Below are 18185 nucleotides of genomic sequence, written 5' to 3' on the forward strand. Positions count from 1 at the left end.
TCTCTCTCCCCTCCCCGTGTCTCTCTCCCCATGTCTCTCTCTCCTCTCACCATCTCTCTCTCCCCTCCCCGTGTCTCTCTCCTCTCACCATCTCTCTCTCCCCTCCCCGTGTCTCTCTCCTCTCACCATGTCTCTCTTCTCTCACCATCTCTCTCTCCCCTCCCCGTGTCTCACTCCCCATGTCTCTCTCCTCTCACCATCTCTCTCTCCCCTCCCCGTGTCTCTCTCCTCTCACCATCTCTCTCTCCCCTCCCCATGTCTCTCTCCTCTCACCATGTCTCTCTCCTCTCACCATCTCTCTCTCCCCTCCCCGTGTCTCACTCCCCATGTCTCTCTCCTCTCACCATCTCTCTCTCCCCTCCCCGTGCCTCACTCCCCATGTCTCTCTCATCCCCGTCTCTCTCCCCTCCCCGTGCCTCACTCCCCATGTCTCTCCCAACGCCGTCTCTCTCCCCTCCCCGTGTCTCTCTGCGCCCCCAGCGCTTCGTCACCATGAACATGCCGCTGAACAGCGATGGCACGGTCATGTTCAACGCCACGATCTTCGCCCTCGTCCGCACGGCGCTCAAGATTAGGACCGAAGGTAACAAACGGCCTTTCGTCCGTCCATCCGTCTGGTCATCGTCACTCACGGCCCTGGGAGACCCGGGGATTGGAGAGGGGTGGGGTGGGGGGGGTCCCAGCATCATAAACGAGGAGGAGGGGGCGGGTGGGCGCGACGTCAGCGACTGATTCCCCCGCGTCTCACGCAGGTGGAAACAAGATTCAGAACAATGAGGAGCTCCGAGCCATCATCAAGGGCATCTGGAACCGGACCAGCATGAAGCTTCTGGACCAGGTGATCCCACCGCCAGGAGGTACGCTCAACAACAACGACAGCCGACATTCGCCACCAAGTGACGGGGTGACGTCACCACCGGGCTTGTGCCGGACTAGGTGTACTTTGAGGGCACGTCAAGTGTCGAAGGCTGTCTGGGCAGGAGGTCACGAGACAGATCCAGGTGTTGAGGGTTGACCGACAGAAAGACAAAGATCTCCCATATAGCCTTAACAGACTGTTGGGGCAAAGTGCTGTTAGCGAGCACCTACGCGGTCAGCATAGCACACGAGGGGTGGGTGGCCATCGCCGCAGCCGCCCGATTTTAATCTCGCACACGCACGTGACACCCGCACGCACTCACTCACGCACGCACGCACACACGCACTCACGCACGCACGCACGCACGTACTCACGCACGCACTCACTCACGCACACACTCACTCACTCACGTACTCACGCACTCACGCACGCACGCACTCACTCACTCATGCACGCACTCACTCACTCACGCACTCACTCACTCACTCACGCACGCACACTCACGCACGCACGCACTCCTCACGCACGCACGCACGCGCGCACACGTGAGTGCCTCGTGGGTGCAGGAGTCACCCCAGCGCTAAACCACTTTAATTATAGAATATAAATATTGTCATTTGTATGTAAATTTTCTCAAGATGCCTGTCGACCCACATGTGATTTGATTTACCAAAAAAAAAAATTAGACGGTTTATTTTGTAGTTTAATAACAGCCTTTCATTCGACCGCCCTCCGTCCTGCCCGGCGCAGGCAACCCACACAGCGTCTCCCTCTCTTTTTCGCCAATAATTTATTTTTGTTATCAATCTCCGAAACCCAACCCCGTCTCCAGCGACTGAATTGCAACCGTCATTATCATCGGGGAACCGGCAGGGTGGCGACGCAGGGGTAACACTCGTACCTCACAGGGAGAAGCGCCTGGGTTCCATTCCTGACTCGAGCACCCTTTCTGTGTGGAGTTTGCATGTTCCCCCCTCTGCTCTGCCGACTTTGAGTTAGTCTGTGTGCGAGTGTGTACGAGGCGGCCGAGCGTGGTGCCGGTCACCCACCCCCTTGTGTGCAGTGCCGGCCTTCATAGGTGCTACTCGCTAGCAGCACTTGCCCCAACAGTCTGTTAAGGCTACACGGGCGACCTTTGCGTATGCGTGAGGGAGTGGTAGTGTAGCGGTTTAGCGCGCCGTGCCACGAATCCGGTGACCCCAGTTTGGTGAGTATATCCGTGGGACAATCGCTGTTGGCTCCATGCCACAAAGTGGTACTGGTTCGACGCCGGGAGGGGGCTAGGTCAACTGAAAACCCCCCAGCCAGGGTTTGAACTCAAACCCTCCGATCTTGCGAGTCGGTCGCTCTCCAGGCGAGCCACCCCGGCGTGTGCCGAGCAAGAAGAGAAAACTGCGGAACTCAAAAATCGATCAACCAGGAACTTATCTCGCCGAGCGCACGGAGCTCGCAATCCGGAGCTCGCCGGCTTCATCTGCTTTGCAGTCAATCCTCTACTGGATTGACTGCGGTTGCAGTCAATCCAGTAGAGACAATCTCCGATTGTGTGCCCTTGCAAAGTTGTGCTAATTTTTTTGACCCGCAGAGGGATGATGGGTCGAGTCAACTCCCAAAATAAGATGTGAACTCGTAACCTTTTGATTGCAGGCCGCCCGCTCGTTTGACGAACGGGCTGCAAATGATCGTTATCATAATATATATGTACTATATACGTACAAAAATAAAGTGAATCGCTGTTTGTCTCTGGGCATGGTTAACCTCTTCCCGTTGCCACGGCGACCCCGGCGCGTGGCCTGGCAGAGGACGAGATCACGGTGGGGAAGTTCTACGCCACGTACCTCATCCAGGACTACTTCCGCAAGTTCAAGATGCGCAAGGAGCAGGAGGAGCTGGGATTCGGGCCTGACCACCTGGCCCTACAGGTGGGACGGGAGCGTGGCACGCGGCAACCGCACGGCACACTGCAGTACACCGCACTGCAGCGCTCGCCGCGCTACGAGCCAGGATGAGTCTCATTCGCAAGAGTGACCTGGGGCATTAGTCTGCCAGTAGGGCGCGCTAAATGCTGCCGTGTGTGTGTGTGTCATTTCAATGGAGTAATACGGCACGTTTGGACGCTGGCATACAATGGCCTCCTCTTGAGAGTGATGTCAATGGCCTACTCTTGAGAGATTGGGAATAGTATGAATTGCCACCGTCGCACCGAGCTCCGTGTGTGTTTTCGCACCCGGACTGTGAAGCAAATGGCGCGTAGTATTATTCCAGCTTGTTACAACGGCAGTATTAATCGGGGCGACCGCTGGGTTCGAACTGTGAAAGTCTGCGACAAAGCGGCAAATGTGCCGCCGCTGGGCCGGTCACCGCTGTGGAGCGGCTCGCAATCGGGAGGAGGTCGCGAGTTCAAATCCTGGTTCGGGTTTGGCGGTTGACTCAGCCCATCATCAACTCGACGGGGCAGAATAAACGAGTAACACTTTGCGGGGGAAGCCAACGGTGATTGTCGCACGGAATGGTTCACCTCCTGACATTTGGGGCATGTGCATGTGGAATTTTAAGAAATTTTAAGAAGAAATGTTGAAAAATCGAATGCGACCGTCAAATTGCTTGGCGGTGCGACAGCGCGCATGCCAGACCCTTTTAAACATTTATGCGCGATTTGCGTGCGTGCGAGTGTGCAAGTGTGTGTGTCTGTGTGTCTGTGTGTGTGCGTGAGTGAGCATGCGGGAGTGCGGGCGTACGTGTGTGTGAGTGCGTGCGTGCGTGTGTGTGTCTGTGTGTGTCTGTGTGTGTCTGTGTGTGTGTGTCTGTGTGTGTGCGAGTGCGTGTGTCTGTGTGTGCGCGAGTGTGTGTGTCTGTCTGTGTGTGTGTGTCTGTGTGTGTGTGTGTGTGTCTGTGTGTGTGTCTGTGTGTGTGTGCGTGAGTGAGCATGCGAGAGTGCGTGCGTGCGTACCGCGGCCGCGCTTTAGAGCCAATTAAAGTGTCGGGTCGCCTCTGTGACGCTCCGCTAGAAAATCTCCGCACGGCACATCCTCAGCCACGAAGATTCGCGTGCGTGCACGTGACAAAGAGCGGTGGCGCAGTGGTTAGCGCATCGCTCCACGAACCCCCGCCGGCCAATTCCCGCTCACGGACAATATTTGAATTGGTCCGGACCTCCCTGAGATCGACTCAGCCTTCAAATGTGTACCCTGTCCGGTGTGCAAACATAAGCGCTGGGGAGACAAATGCGGCCAGGCGTAGTGCTGACTCCACCACCCATTCGCGTGCCGTTGCTCGTCTTCGTGGGTGCTCGCTAACAGCACTTGGCCCAACAAGCTCTATGAGGCTACACGGGGGATCTTTCGTCTTTGTTTGCGTGTGGAAGCACGAGCCAGAAATTTTCGTGTCCGCATGTGATTGTCGTCGTGGTATCCGCGCTGGAAATTACGATCTTGTTAAATAGCAATTACAGCCACTCAAGGACGTGGGGCGTGTGTGCGGGAGGGCGCACACACGAAGACAAAGATCCCCCATATAGCATTGAACAGACTGTTGGGGCAAGTGCCGTTAGCGAGCACTTGTGAAGGTTGGTACGGCGCACGAAGTCGGGGAGGGGGGGGGGGTTGGATGTGACCAGGTCAATGCCCTATGTCACCCCTGTGCTTATGTTGACACACACTGCATCAGGTACACAATTATGGCTGAGTCGACCTAAGGGAAGCCAAAAACTGGTTCAGATGATCTCCACTCGATGTTAGCCTTGGCCCGGAATTGAACTCGGGTGGTCAGGTTTGTTTTGTAGGGCAGTGCGCTCACCACTCAGGTGACCAAGCTACGGCGAGGGCACACGCAACAACAACAACAGCAGCTTTCCATTCACCCCTAAGTGGTGTTGATGTCACCACGGTGCTTGTGCCAGGCTTGGAGCACTTTGAGGTTACGTGAAGTGTCGAAGACTCACTGCAGTCAAGAGTTCCCTGGACAGACCTAGGTGTCATCGGTTGACTGACTGAGATGACTGCCAGATGCACCACCTGTGCTTCCAACTGTGCCAACTTGCTGCGTTTTATTCACCCGGCACTCCGCTCTTTGCTGGAAGGCACATGCCTCCAACTGCCCAGTAGCATCCTTCACGAGCCTCCTCCACAAAGGCTGATCTTGACACGGCTGGAACCGGTCTTTCGGCAAGTCCACTGAGCTCCACATCCTCCTCGACCACAGCCCATCTCTTCTCCAGCCCATGCCGTGCCCATTTAGCGCCCTCTTTTTGGCCAAACAAAAGCTTCTAGGGCATGCGGTGGCTGGGCATGCGGGCTACATGACCTATCCAAACGTAGAGTCGCTTGCCAGAGTAGCTCACCGATGGGACCGTGTCCGGATTTGACTGGCAGACATACACACAAAAAAGGCAAAGACTCCCGTATATCCTTTAAAACACTGATGGGGCAAGTGTTGTTATGAAACAACTATGAAGGCTAGCGCAGCACACAAGGAGGTGGGTGGTCAGTACCAAGCCCACCGACCGTTATCTCCCCAGTGTCAATATTTACACATAGCACCCGGTACTCATTTGAGGCTGAATCGAACTAGGGGAGCCCCAAGACTGGTTCAGATGATCATCACCCGTGTTGGCCGTGAGCAGGAATCGAACCTGGGTCGCCAGGTTCATAGCGTAGCGCACTAACCACCGCGCCACCGCTCCCCCATAACACACGCACGCGCACGTTCGCGCGCACACAGGCTCGTGCGCACACGTGTTTGTGCGAGCATTTAATTTACGTCCCGTTTAAATTGCGCGTTCAGAAGAAAAATGAGAATCTGCGCCTCTGAGCGGGGTGGATAAAAAAAGACTTGTTTTGTGTGAAACGAGGTTTCTCATCGTTATTTATGGGTGTGATTTCCGTGGCACAAACGACTCCCATTTTGGTGCAATCATCTTGACTTTGAGCGGAGCAGCGGTAGCAGCAGCAGCAAAAAAAAGCCAACTATCCCATTCAAATGAGCTCATCTCCCATGTACAGCCCTGCAAAGCCAGTGGTGTAAATTCCACCTTCCTATGGCAGGGGCAAGTCTCTCCAGAGGACAACCAACTTGACCACTTCACAAAGCGTGGTACTCATTTTATCGACCCCGTAGAGATGATGATCCGAGTGATAGCCCCGACCGGTGTTTGAACTGGCAACCTTCTGATGATTGCGAGTCGTTTCGCTGAACCACTGAGCCACCAGGCACAAGCGAGCAGCAGCGAACTGTGCCGGGAGGCTGGAGAGATGTGAGCTGTCCAGCCTCTCTTTTTTCTCTCCACCACCACCCCCCCCATCTCTATCTCCGAATTCCTTTCATTCTGATTATTTTTATCAAATCGCCTCGCATTAAAGTGGAGCAGAATTGGCAGGTTTCTGATCGGGGCGGGGGGTGTGGGACTGATGCCGCGGGTGTGCGAGGAACAAAGCGAGAGAGAGGGGGGTGAGTGCGGCGGGGTGGGAGCGGTGGTGGTGGGGGTGAGTTAGGAAGGCCGTACGTGTTCATCCCGTACGGCGGCAGGATTTTAAAAGCCGGCAGAGAAAAAAAATCCGAGAGAGAACCGGAGGGGCTCGCTAAAGACGGAGAGAGCGAGGGGGAGAGGGAGGGGAGGGAGTGGGAGAGAGTGAGGGGGAGAGGGAGGGAGGGAGGGTGAGAGAGTGGGAGAGGTGTTGGACGGGTGGCGGTGCGAGCGGGGGAGATACGGTGCCAAACAAAAAAAAAACCCGGCGACATAAAAGCGCCGTGAGTTGAGGCTGGGGAGACAGACGGAAGCGCGGGGAGGCGGTGGGAGTTGAGGCTGCTTGGGACAGACGGACGGAACGAGGCCAGGAGTTGACGCTGGGAGGAAACGCACGCGGACGGGATCGCGATGCGCGCGTCTGCCGGAGGTCGGAGGGACTGGCACCTGGTGGACCTCGACTACTCCATGTCCTACATGAGCTGCTACAGCGTAGGGAGACCGGCGGCTTCGCTTTCCCTCCTCTTCGTCCCACGTCTCTCCATTCTGCCTCCCTGTAACTCGAACCCGGTGTTCCTCCATCGTCGTGTTTGTGTCCCGCCCGTGCTACCTTCTCGTCGTCGTCGACATCGTAATCATCGTCGTCATTCATCATTTAACATCGTTGACTTCATCGTCATCGTTGTCATTCATTATCAACGATGTCATTGTCAACATCGTCATCATGGTCATCATCACCATTGGTTCCCCTACGTCTGCATGTGTTTGTCCGCGCGTCCGTCATGCGCGCGTGCGCGCGAGTGTTTGCGTGCGTTCCCCCGTCACTCGCAGAGTGTTTGAGTTCTGGGAACACCGCGGCCTCCAAGGGAGCGTCCACCGAGAGAACGCGACGTGCCGAATTCAATCAAGCGGCGGTCGTAGGACAGAAGGTTGTGACGTGGGGGTCAGAGTTTTCTTCTTTTAAAAAATTACGCTTGTCCCACCGTTGTGACTTTGCCCGGGCGTTATTATGCAAAAATATAATTTTATTCGCGATGGGCTCGGCTAATCTGAGATGGCAAGCGCTGAAATTTTTGACGTCTTCGAGCTTGTAGCGTGAAATCTTGTGTTTGCGGTGATTGGCGGTTGAGTCATTTGCATAAACAAAAAAATTCAAGAGTTTGACGGTCGCGATCTCTCGTGATCTATTTGTTTAAACGGCGCGTCTCCGTGCGTGTACACCAGCAAGTGTGAGCATTTGTTTTCATGCACTCCTAATGAGTCCAGGCCATCGGGAATGCGCCGCGCTGATCACGCAGGGAGTAAGCTCTTCTGAGTAAACAGCACCGTCTTTGGTCTGTTGCAAAAACTGGCTCAGACCCAAGGATGGACCCCAACGTTCGGCCCTCTCCGTGCGTGACCGAGCGAGTGAGCGAGCGAGCGAGCGAGCGTCTCCCCTTGTCACCCGCAAAGTTTCCCGCCCGCCTCCGGGCATTGGCCCGATTCACACGAATCCGTTAAAAATAAACGCGTCGTCGTCGTGGTCGTCTCCAAACCCTCCTCCGACGAGGACAGACCCCGCTCGGAAATTCCTGAATTAAAATTCGACTCGCCGGCCAAAAATAAATAAATATGCAAATCGGTCACGCGAGCGTGCTGTGTAATTGGCTCATTTTCCTGCTGTTAAATTGACCCCGCAGCTTTGCAGGTGTGCGTGAGGCTGGGAAGGCGTCCTTGCGCACGGGACTTGTGCCTGCAATTATCATTATCATCATTACCATCGCCGTTATCGCCATTTTCGCGTTAAAACTTCAGTGGTTGGTGAAATAATTAAGGAGTTTAGGGCTCTCCAGCCAAGAAAAAAATACATTCTGAAGAGATATGTCCAAGTTGAGTGCTATTGAGCGGTCAGCACACCGGCCCTATCTATCCATGGTTATCAGTCAACAACATGTTATTTCGATCGTTATAAACATCACCTATTGTCAGCATCTGTGCTCTCCATTAAACATTGCACAAAGCTGCTGCTGCTGCCGCTGCTGCGTTGGCAGTGGTGCACGAACACAGTTCACGAAGCAACTCAATACGTTCGTCAATAACTGGCTCTAAAAGGAAAACAATATTTAATAGGAAAACAATATTTAACAGGCGACGTTTCGAGCAAATGCCCTTCATAAAAACGGTGCTGTTACATGCCATGAGAAAGGGCCATCGCCACTTATATATATTTTTTTCCTTTTAAAGCCACGGTGTTGCCGACAAATGTGTCGAGTTTAAAAAAAATAAAGAATTATCGGGCAATAGGATTATGAGCTCAAGTCATCGTCGTAATCTCTGCCATCATCACTGCCATTGTCGTTGAAAAAAGATCTATATTCCCCATCATCATCAAAATCTTAGTTTTTTCGACACGTTCACCATCTTCTGTCTTCGTAATCGCCTTCAACTTGTTCACCGCAACATCCTTCGCCGCCGCCGTCATCGTCATCATCAATAACGCCACCGCGAGGACGCTTTTGGTTTCCTTTCGTGGGTTGTCGGCGATTGCAGGATGAGAAAAATAAAACTACTCGCGTTAATCCCGAGATTGGAAGATGAAGAGATTACGGCTCCCACCGCGCCCCGCCGCTCTCTGCGGCTCGCGTGAGAAGAAGAAGAATATTAATAATTAAAAGAGAAATCCACTTCCCGTTCAATTGAGAGCGCCGCTCCGTCCCTGCGCGCCGGCGGTAATGAAACGGGGACGCGTTATCGCGCGCCGTTCCCGTGAAGGATGGTCAGGCGGGCGGCCTGACGGCGCAGAATCTTATTTGGCCGAGGCTCAAACTCGACAGTGGATCTGATTCGATTTGGGGGGGGGGGCGGCGTGAGCGCCACTTTTCCATCACGCGTCGATAGGGGCGCGTAATTCCAACTGGGAGGGGAAGGGAGCAAGAGGAGAACAACTAAATCGGCAAATGTCCAGAAATTGCATTCTCTGATAGAGGCGGCGGCGGCATAGTGCCTGCTGTCGTTGACGTTGAAGCTACCGTAACAGAAGGATCAGAACCATTTGGCTGGCCCAATAAGAGGAAGAATAAAGAATCCGCTGGGTGGGATGAGGGAATGAGCTCCACGGCGGAGCAGCTGAGAGGAAGAATGCGCGAGCGTGGGGACGGCGGAGCAATGCGGGACACGTCCTCGGAGGGTGCGCAGCTGGAGATGTGACGAGGGTGGAAGGGAAGAGGGGAATACGGATGAGTTGGTGGGACAATGTAAGCAGTTTTAATGGGGGACTGCTCGCGAGACAGATGCCGATGAGTGCGAGCGTCTGTCACGGACAGCAGCCGCTCAGTTATGAGCGCCGCTTAATTTCAGACGGAACGGTCCGGAACGCTGTTTCTGGGAATTATTTTTCGCACACCAAACACACACAGACACCCATCGCGCCTTATTGTGTCCTCACGACACTGCCCTGGTTTGTACGAATATAGGGAGCGATCACAGAGGGGCGTACGAGAACGGAGGGTGAGATAACAGGGTACGATAACGTAGGGTGTGATACCAAAGGCTCCAATACCGTAAGGTACAAAAACGTAGGGTACAACGACGTAGGGTACAATCGTGTAGGATGAAATTATGTAAGGAATCACCTAAATAGGCTACAATTATTATGGGTAGGCACACATTTTGCTCTAGTGGTAGTGCCTTATATCAATATATTTCACGCCAAACCCTAATATATAATCGAGGAGAGAAACGAATCCCTGGTTTTGATGGAGCGCGAGGAGACGGCAGACTTTCACCAAATCAAAGCTGAAATTGCGCGTCTCGGCTTATCGAACGAGGCGTTGCCGCCAACGGAGAGAACCGATAAAATAGAAACCCCGGCGGCGTGGTTCCACGTCCTGCGGGCGACCAAGCCACTTAGCGCGCGGGCGGATCTCGGCCGACGGCGGTGGGGAGCGCAGGAGGCGCGCGGAGCGATTGCGCTTTTGTGCAAAAAGTGGTTAGGAGATAGCGCCCGCTCCGCTCGTTACACCGAAGTCGTCCCTGCCGCCGCCGCCGCCGCTGCCGCCGCTGCTGCCATCCTGCATGCAGAGTGGGGGAGCGCGTGGCGTCTTCCTGAATCGGTTTAAATTCATCCTCCCCGTGAAAAGCGGAATTTGAACACGCGGCTTCGTCCGAGCGGCTTCCACTCGCAGGGTTAGGAGTTTAAAACGCGGTTTGTGGGGGGAGCGGTGGTCGACTCTGCCAATCAACGTCTCCTCCTCCCATCCGAGAGATGGCCCGGTGGCTCAGAGGTCAGAGGAGGTCAGAACGCACCGCTGTGATCCTGGCTGAATTCTGTTTCATCCACCTGTGAATAAAGCGCAGTGGGTTGTTGATGATGGTCATGGCGATAGCTTTGGGAGGCCTTCTTCTAGCAGTGGATTTATCGTGGCCTGATTGTGATGACGAGTCGATGGTCTCAACTCAGTCACCAACGGCTGCACATCATACGAAAATCGTTTTTTGGTTATGCATTTTCCACTGCGACCGACGGCTCCCTCGAAGAGGAGAATTGTCTCATTAGGCTCTCACCCGGCTGAATTACAACCAGAAAGAGTAAATTCAGTTCTTCAATGAATGTGGATCATCCAGCAGTTCTGAGACTTCAAAAAATGTCTATGCTTGGGTCTTTTGGTAAAGTCACGTAGATAGGTTCAAAGAAAAGAACAAAAATAACAAAAAACTACGACGTTTCGATCACAACACAAGCAATCGTCCTGATGCCGTCCTGATGCTTGTGTTGCGATCGAAACGTCGTAGTTTTTGGTTATTTTTGTTCTTTTATTTGAACCTATCTACGTGACTTTACCGAAAGACCCAAGAATATGAATTCCTGCAGTCACGAAAGCTTTAAGTCAAGATTCAAAAATGTGCTTTCATTGCCATGCGGCAAACAATATTGGCAGACAAAGGTATAAATGAATGACTTTATAATTATTGTACCTCTCTGGCATCGTTCTCTGACTTAAGGTGGTGCCCTGATAGCTAACTGAGTTCCGAATGTCTTCACCTTATGGCACAACGCCAATGGAAAAAATGGAATTTTATAAAAAAAAAATTTTTTTAAACAAAACCCATTGTAGGACAGTGACCGTCGAGCCGAATGAACGACGCGTAGCGACGAGGGGGGTGGGGGACGTGGGGGGGCTACATCCGCCCAAGATGGACTCGAGTCTCGTACTCTCTCTTCCTCGTCTAACCAGGCCTCCATTTCTCACTGAATATTTTCCGGGTTGCTGGTCGACTGTCTCGTCGCCGCAGCCACGGCTCGAATATTGCTGTCCTTCCCCCACACCTCCGATTAGCACGATTGGCTACGTATGGTGCGAAAGAAGTTCACCGTAATACTATGCCATGCGGTGCGCCTGGGGGCACAGATAATTTCTGAGCCACCGACCCAGACTTGAAAGGAATAACCCCTTCGTGTGACCCCCGTGCCCCCCCCCCACCCCCCCACCCGCGTGCGTCGCCAGGCCGGACTTCGGACGCTGCACGACGCAGGACCCGAGATCCGCCGCGCCATCTCCGGTGACCTGCAGGAGCTGGAGCGGACGCTCGACGGCGACGAGGACGACGACGTCTTCGCGGTCAGCGCGTCGCCCTCGTCGCCGCGTCGTCTTTCACGTCGCTGTCGTCGTTGTCGTCGTCTCGCCCGCACCGTGTTCGACCGCTACGCTGCCCGTCGCGACAACGCTCACCCGCGCACCCGCTCACACACTCGTATCACCAACACCGCGGGTCACGACAAAACTCACTCGCTCGCCACGCTGCAAGTAACAACGCTTCTCTTTCCCTCGAATTCCCTTCCGTCATCGTCTCTTTTACCCTGCTCTTATTATCACCTTACTCAATTCAATAAACATGTTACCCTCTTATCTCTAACACCTTCAGTAGTGCCGTTTGTTGCTGGCCGTCCAACATTTTGGGCATTTGAGCCTTCGGTTCTGCAACTGCGATTTCAAAATTTAAATCAATACCGTACATCAGCACATGTAATGAGGATGTCACCATCATCATTATTATCATCAATGTCGTCAATGTCGTCATTGTCACAATCGTCATCAGCCAGTGTTTATAACCATTGCCATCACTACTATTATCACCACACGGCAAGAATGAGACGAAGCCACGAATAGATTATTGAATTGAATCGTGACCCAGAATTTGTGACTTAATTAAATCGTTTATATAGGATCAGCTCTGTCCATCAGTCTGTCTGTATGTCCATCTGTCTGCAACACGGGGGTCACGATAACTCTTGTTAACAAGTTCCAATGGTAATTACATTTTAGGATAAAGTTGGGTTGGCAATGGAAAAGCTCCCTCGGCCTGGGCGCTCACGCTCACGCCACGCACGAACCTCGCCTCCTCGCGACACCGTCACGCAAGACCTCATCTCGCTGTGCGGCTTGGAACGCGCAAACTTAATTATCGCCAATTCCACACTTCCGGGGACAAATGCACCGTCCGCGCACGTGCGTGACTTCTCTCTCGCTCTCTCTCTCCCTTGCTGTTTCCGCATCGACCCCCGACGGGCCGCAGAGGTCACACGGAGGCATCCCCAACAACGTGAACTTCTACCCTCTGGGCGTCAACGAGCGGCGCGGCTCTCCATCGCCTGCCCGCACCACCCAGCGCCCGCTGCAGATCCAGAAGGGTGGCTCGCCCAACGCCCAGCGCCGCCCCATGATGGGTGAGGACCCGGCGCTGCGCGACGCTCTCATTCAGCAGCGTGCTGCTATAAATGTGCCCACGTGATAAGCCACTTCGTTGAGCTATCATTTGTGGCCAGGTTGCATCTGAAAAAGAAGTTGATAGCGTAGTGGGCTTTACCTGGTAGGATAAAAAATAGTTACCTTTTATTTGTCTATTTTTTTAAAGTGATTTGTTAACCTTTCCTATACTCTGCACTCTTATCGTGTTTTGGTATTGTTTGTTGTTGTAACGTCCTGACCTGCTCCTACTTCACAGCTCATCAGATTCCTCCAGTCTCAATATTCTGATTCACCGAGTTTTCCAACACCACGTTTTTTTTTTTTTTGCTCAAGTCAGAGGCTCTGTCGTTTAATCGATGTGTAGTAGCTGCTGTGGAGGAGCGGTGATGCAGCGATTAGCACACCGCGCTATGGACGCCATAGCTGGCCGATGGTGGTGGCTACGCTGCACGTGGTTTGTAATCCAGCAATGTGGAGGCCGAGAGGGTTGGTGCATTGAAACTCCCTGGCTCGCCAGGAGAAGGCGGTACAACAAATGTGGACACCCACCTGTTCCATTTTTCTGGGTAGATTGTCGCCCCCTGTCACACGTGTGGGTTTTCACCAGATGTTCTGGTTTCCTCCCACATGTAGGCACTCGTTAATGGACCGATAACACCTTGCGAGAGAGAAGACCGCAGAGCTTGGAGGAGAATTTGGCACTGGCTCACAGCCTCGCTGCTTACTTCCAGCTCGTCTGTGGTTCTCTTTCTTCGCGAGCGAGTGAATTCAGTGCGGCGGCGGGGCAATACAAGTTTAAATTATCGTTATTGTTATCAAGCCTGTGACCCAAGCTCAATTCTGGGCTGTGGCTAACATCCGTGGCGAGTGACATCTGCACCGCACCCTCTTTGCCAAACCCGCACTGACTTCGCTTGCACCCGGCCATGAAACCTTGACCCCCATGAGCACCCTCCGTGAACCTTGAGCACACCTGCACTGCTGGCCTGTGACCTCTGCCCCCGACCCCCGCCCCCACCCCGTGCCCCAGTGCCCGTGGTGAACTCGTACCTGCAGGACGACCTCTTCGCCCCCGACGCGGACGGCGAGGAGATTCCGCTGACGCCGCTGCCCGAGAACAACGTCAACCACAACAACAACTCGGCCCAGCAGTGGGGGGCCCACGCGGGGGGCCCGCGCGGGGCCCAGGACCGCCGCTACGCCGGTGCCCGCGGCGCTGTCAACGGCGGTGCCGGTGGTGGTGTTAGTGTCGCCGGTGGTGGTGCCGGGTTGCCACCCACAGCCGAAGGCTCCGTGCGGTGAGTTGCGTTTCGACGCCGTGTGCCGCACGCGACGCGGTCTACGCAATCGGTCGCGACGCTTTGCGGCCCGATGCGATGCAATCTCGCACGATGCGGTGCAATGCAATGAAACGATAGAATAACACTGGTCAACAAAAAAAAATTCTTGCCTGGACTTTTGCAGCTGTTTTAGACTAATTTCAGGGTGCTGATTCCAAATCTGATCTCAGATTTGCTCTATCACATCATTTTTATGCTAGCGGCATACCCCATTTTCATTGATTTTACCAGAAATTAACTCTGTCACTTATGATTGCAAGTTGTTGCGAGTCAGTGACTGCTTTAGTGTTAAAATATGGTGCTGTATTTTTAGGATAGTGTGTTTATAACATCATTTTATGTAGATATCCACATTTATTTAATATTTTTCTTCTGCAGTTTTTATTGAAAATGCAATATTTGATATCTCAAAAACCTGATGTGATAGACAAAAACTGATGCCAGATTTGGAATCAGCACCCCAAAATTACCTTAAAACCGTTGGAATACCTTATGCCCGAAAAAGCGTGTTGACCAGTGTAATGCACTGAAATAAGATGAATCACAATGAAGTGCAATGCTCTCTTTCTGTGTGCGCCACGTTGTTTCTCAAAGACGTCAGTGATCGTGGCCTTTCTTCCATGTAGCTCTGTCCACAATATTTGCATTAGATGCTCCTCCCAGTTGCATATAAATTCCTTATAGTGAACTTAATTGGCTGGCTTCTTGTACCTGTAATGGTCCCAGTCACATTCATATTCAGTCTCTTGTCATCTCATAGCAAGTCCAAGAAACGTGTCTTGCCTTTCTCTCATTATTCCTATTAATATTCTGTTTATGTACCCTGCTATCCGCAATACATCTATGTCAATGGAATGCGCCGCAGCATAAAAACCAATATTGACAGAGAAAAATGCAACGCGGTACATAAAACTGCAATGCAACACAATGCGGTACATTAACCGCAATGGAATGGCACCCCGATTGCAATGCAACGTATCACATTGCAGAGCGGTACGAAGATTAGCGGAAAAACCCGAGATTAACTCGGCCTTGAATGAGTACCTGGTGCGGTGTGTAGGGGCCAATAAAATAAATGTATACATTGGTACAATGCGATATCATACAAGTGGCCCAGGGTCTGCAGTCCTCGATGTATTAAAGATTACAACATCTTTTGTTGATGCTCCTGCTGCTGCTGCTGCATTGACAGTGGTGCCCAAACAACAACAATATCCGGCCTTTTATACAAAGAATATCGCAGCACTGCGCTACGATCTCGGTGACCCTCGGTTCCTGCTCATGATCAACGTAGCACATTTTTCGACGTATCACAAAGAAGGGCCATTGGCCAAAACTTCGCCCATCATTTTGATTTTCCTTTTTCAGGCCGCAGTGGTGCGCTGTATATGTAGACGTCTCCCGCCAAGTAATGGAGTTGTATTATCCATCACGTCGAGTTTTGTTTGCCCAAGGTCCAGGCTACCCACGCGGCGTCGGCGGAAGAGATTTCATCATTATTGTGGTCTTGGTGTTGTTGTTGTTTACATCACACAAAGCCACAGCAACCCCAAGATGACTTTGGCGCAAAATGTCAACACGCGCATCGCCGACAGCTGCCGTCCCACAGCCAAATTCATTTGAGATGTCCGAGCGCGCGCGTGTTTGAGACTGTGTAATTGTGTTTTGAGTGTAATTGAGTGCGCATGTTTGTGTGCGTGTGTGCGTTTTTGTGTGCACGTGTTTGCGTGCGTGCGTTTTGAGTGTGTGTTTGCATGTGTATGTTCTTATGTTCGCGTGAGCGTATTTCAGTGTGTGTGTGTTTGTATCTTTTAGCGCGTGTGTTTCAGTGTGTGAGCGTTTGCTTGCGTGTGTGTTCTGCGTGGGTGTTTTACCCCAACAGTGGCGAGTGTGATGGTTAGCGCATTGCGCTACGAACCCGGTGACCGGCGTTCCATTCCCCCTCGTGAAACCACACACCGATTACAAATATCTGCTCCCAGCCCTGGGGGTCTCCCTTAGATCGACTCAGCCTTAATTTAGTGCCTGGTGCAGTGTGTCAGATATCAGCATTGGGGAGATAGGCGGTCGGGAGTGGTGCTGGCCACCACCCCCATTGTGTGCCGTGGCAGGCAGCCTTCCATAGGTATACGCGAATGGCACCTGCCCCATAAGTCTGCACAAGGCTATACGGGGTACCTTTGTCTTTGTGTGCATGTCAATGGAGGGATGGGAGAGCGGCTGCTGCTGTTGTGACCTCTGCTCCCCAAGGCACCGATTATTTTTTGTGGTGGGAAGGCGATGGTCGATGCGACGGGTGGCGATGACGGTGGAGATGGGCAGGGAAGGGACCGTGTTGAGTGGTTTTTTTCGATCTACCGATAGACGCAGATGATGTTGATGATATAAAAGTCGCCGATGAAAGTAATGATGATGATGGTTACGAGGATAAAGATATATTACTGCCGCTGTTGATGCTGCTGCAGATTTTGTTCTTCGAGTTGTACTTGTAGCACTTGATGTTTTTTTGCCGACGTCAATGACGATGTCGTCACTGCTGCAGAACCTGCACTCGTTGCTGCCGCCAGTGACGACTGTTGCGTCCGATTACGAGGACGGTGCTGTAGATTATGCCACTCCAAATAATGACGATGATTAAGGCGATGGTGACGAAGACAAATCCCGACGAAGCTGACCACGCTTGCCACACTGGACTTGCGATACTTGTGACAAATCACAAATCTCCTTCATTTACACTCCCCATACCCTCCAGAGCGTCTCCATCCTCTAACCCTTCTCCCCCCGCGCAACCCCCCCCACCTCCCCCGACGGTCCCGACACATTAATAATGACGCCTTCGAGAACGGCAAAACTGACTTTAATAAGAGTCATAATGACAGCGACGATGACGACGACGAGGAGGGGGTAATGAGTTTACGCGCGGGCAGGAGCGTGACGGCCCGGCGGTCCCATCGTGAGGCCGTCGTCATCGAGCGCGAACTGGAGCTGCCACCCGGCAACCGTTGTCACGGCGACGGGGAGGACGTGGACCAGATTTGCCTCCAGACACAGGCCATTGCAGGTGGGGGGGATGTGTGTGTGTCCCCCACCTCCTGTCTCGTCATAATTTGATTTTCTTCCGCTTTTCTACATTATTTTAAGTGAGCCGGCTGGGTACTTGTTGCCGTGCGAAGGATAGATTAAGTCCTTGTGTGCGAGTGTCTGTCTGGGGGCCCATCCATTTCGTACGTACGCATGGAGGGGGGAGGAGGGGTTAACCCAAATGCGTATGCTTGGGGTCTACTGACAATGTGCGTACGCATAGGAAACGGGGGGGGGGGGGGGTGAAGCCTCGATAATAATTTGTCTACATTATTAATCCTTGATCATTTCTGCGTGGATTAAATATCGGCCGCCCTATAAGATTCGGGGGGAGCGGAGCGCGTCAGGCGTACGTACGCAGGTGGGGGGGGGTGAAGCTGACAGATTTTTGCGTACGTACTAAATGGATGGCACCTTGTCCGTGTCCATCCGTTTGTCTGCCTGTTGGTCTGCATGTCCATCCATGCATCTGTGTGTGTGCGTATGTCCTTCCATCCGTGTATTCATCGATCAGTCTGTCTGTCCCATTTATCTATCCCATGTGTCCGTCCGTACACTTGCCCAGCTGTCCGTCTGTGTGTCTGTCCGTAAAACACTCATGTTTACCAAAAAAATACAAACCCCCCAAAATCAATCCAGATGTAGAGCATGGGAGGTGCGGAATTAATAAATAATGATGAGCAATTGTTACGAAAATCAACAGTACCTATCAATACCAA

At 52.8% G+C, this 18185-nt stretch overlaps 1 protein-coding gene across 1 annotated transcript in view; it reads left to right on the plus strand.

Moving 5' to 3' along the window:
* LOC144729359 (voltage-dependent L-type calcium channel subunit alpha-1D-like) overlaps positions 1-18185 on the plus strand; it is a 67915-nt gene that overhangs the window by 33689 nt on the left and 16041 nt on the right. Inside the window, exons 31-37 of the mRNA XM_078609564.1 lie at positions 481-583; positions 753-857; positions 2660-2781; positions 11804-11917; positions 12873-13023; positions 14076-14343; positions 17313-17446. Of these exons, the coding sequence (XP_078465690.1) occupies positions 481-583; positions 753-857; positions 2660-2781; positions 11804-11917; positions 12873-13023; positions 14076-14343; positions 17313-17446 (997 nt within the window). The remainder of the gene's footprint in view (positions 1-480; positions 584-752; positions 858-2659; positions 2782-11803; positions 11918-12872; positions 13024-14075; positions 14344-17312; positions 17447-18185) is intronic.

This window comes from Lampetra planeri, chromosome 32 (assembly GCF_965212315.1).
Source record: "Lampetra planeri chromosome 32, kcLamPlan1.2.h2, whole genome shotgun sequence".
Lineage (NCBI taxonomy): Eukaryota > Metazoa > Chordata > Hyperoartia > Petromyzontiformes > Petromyzontidae > Lampetra > Lampetra planeri.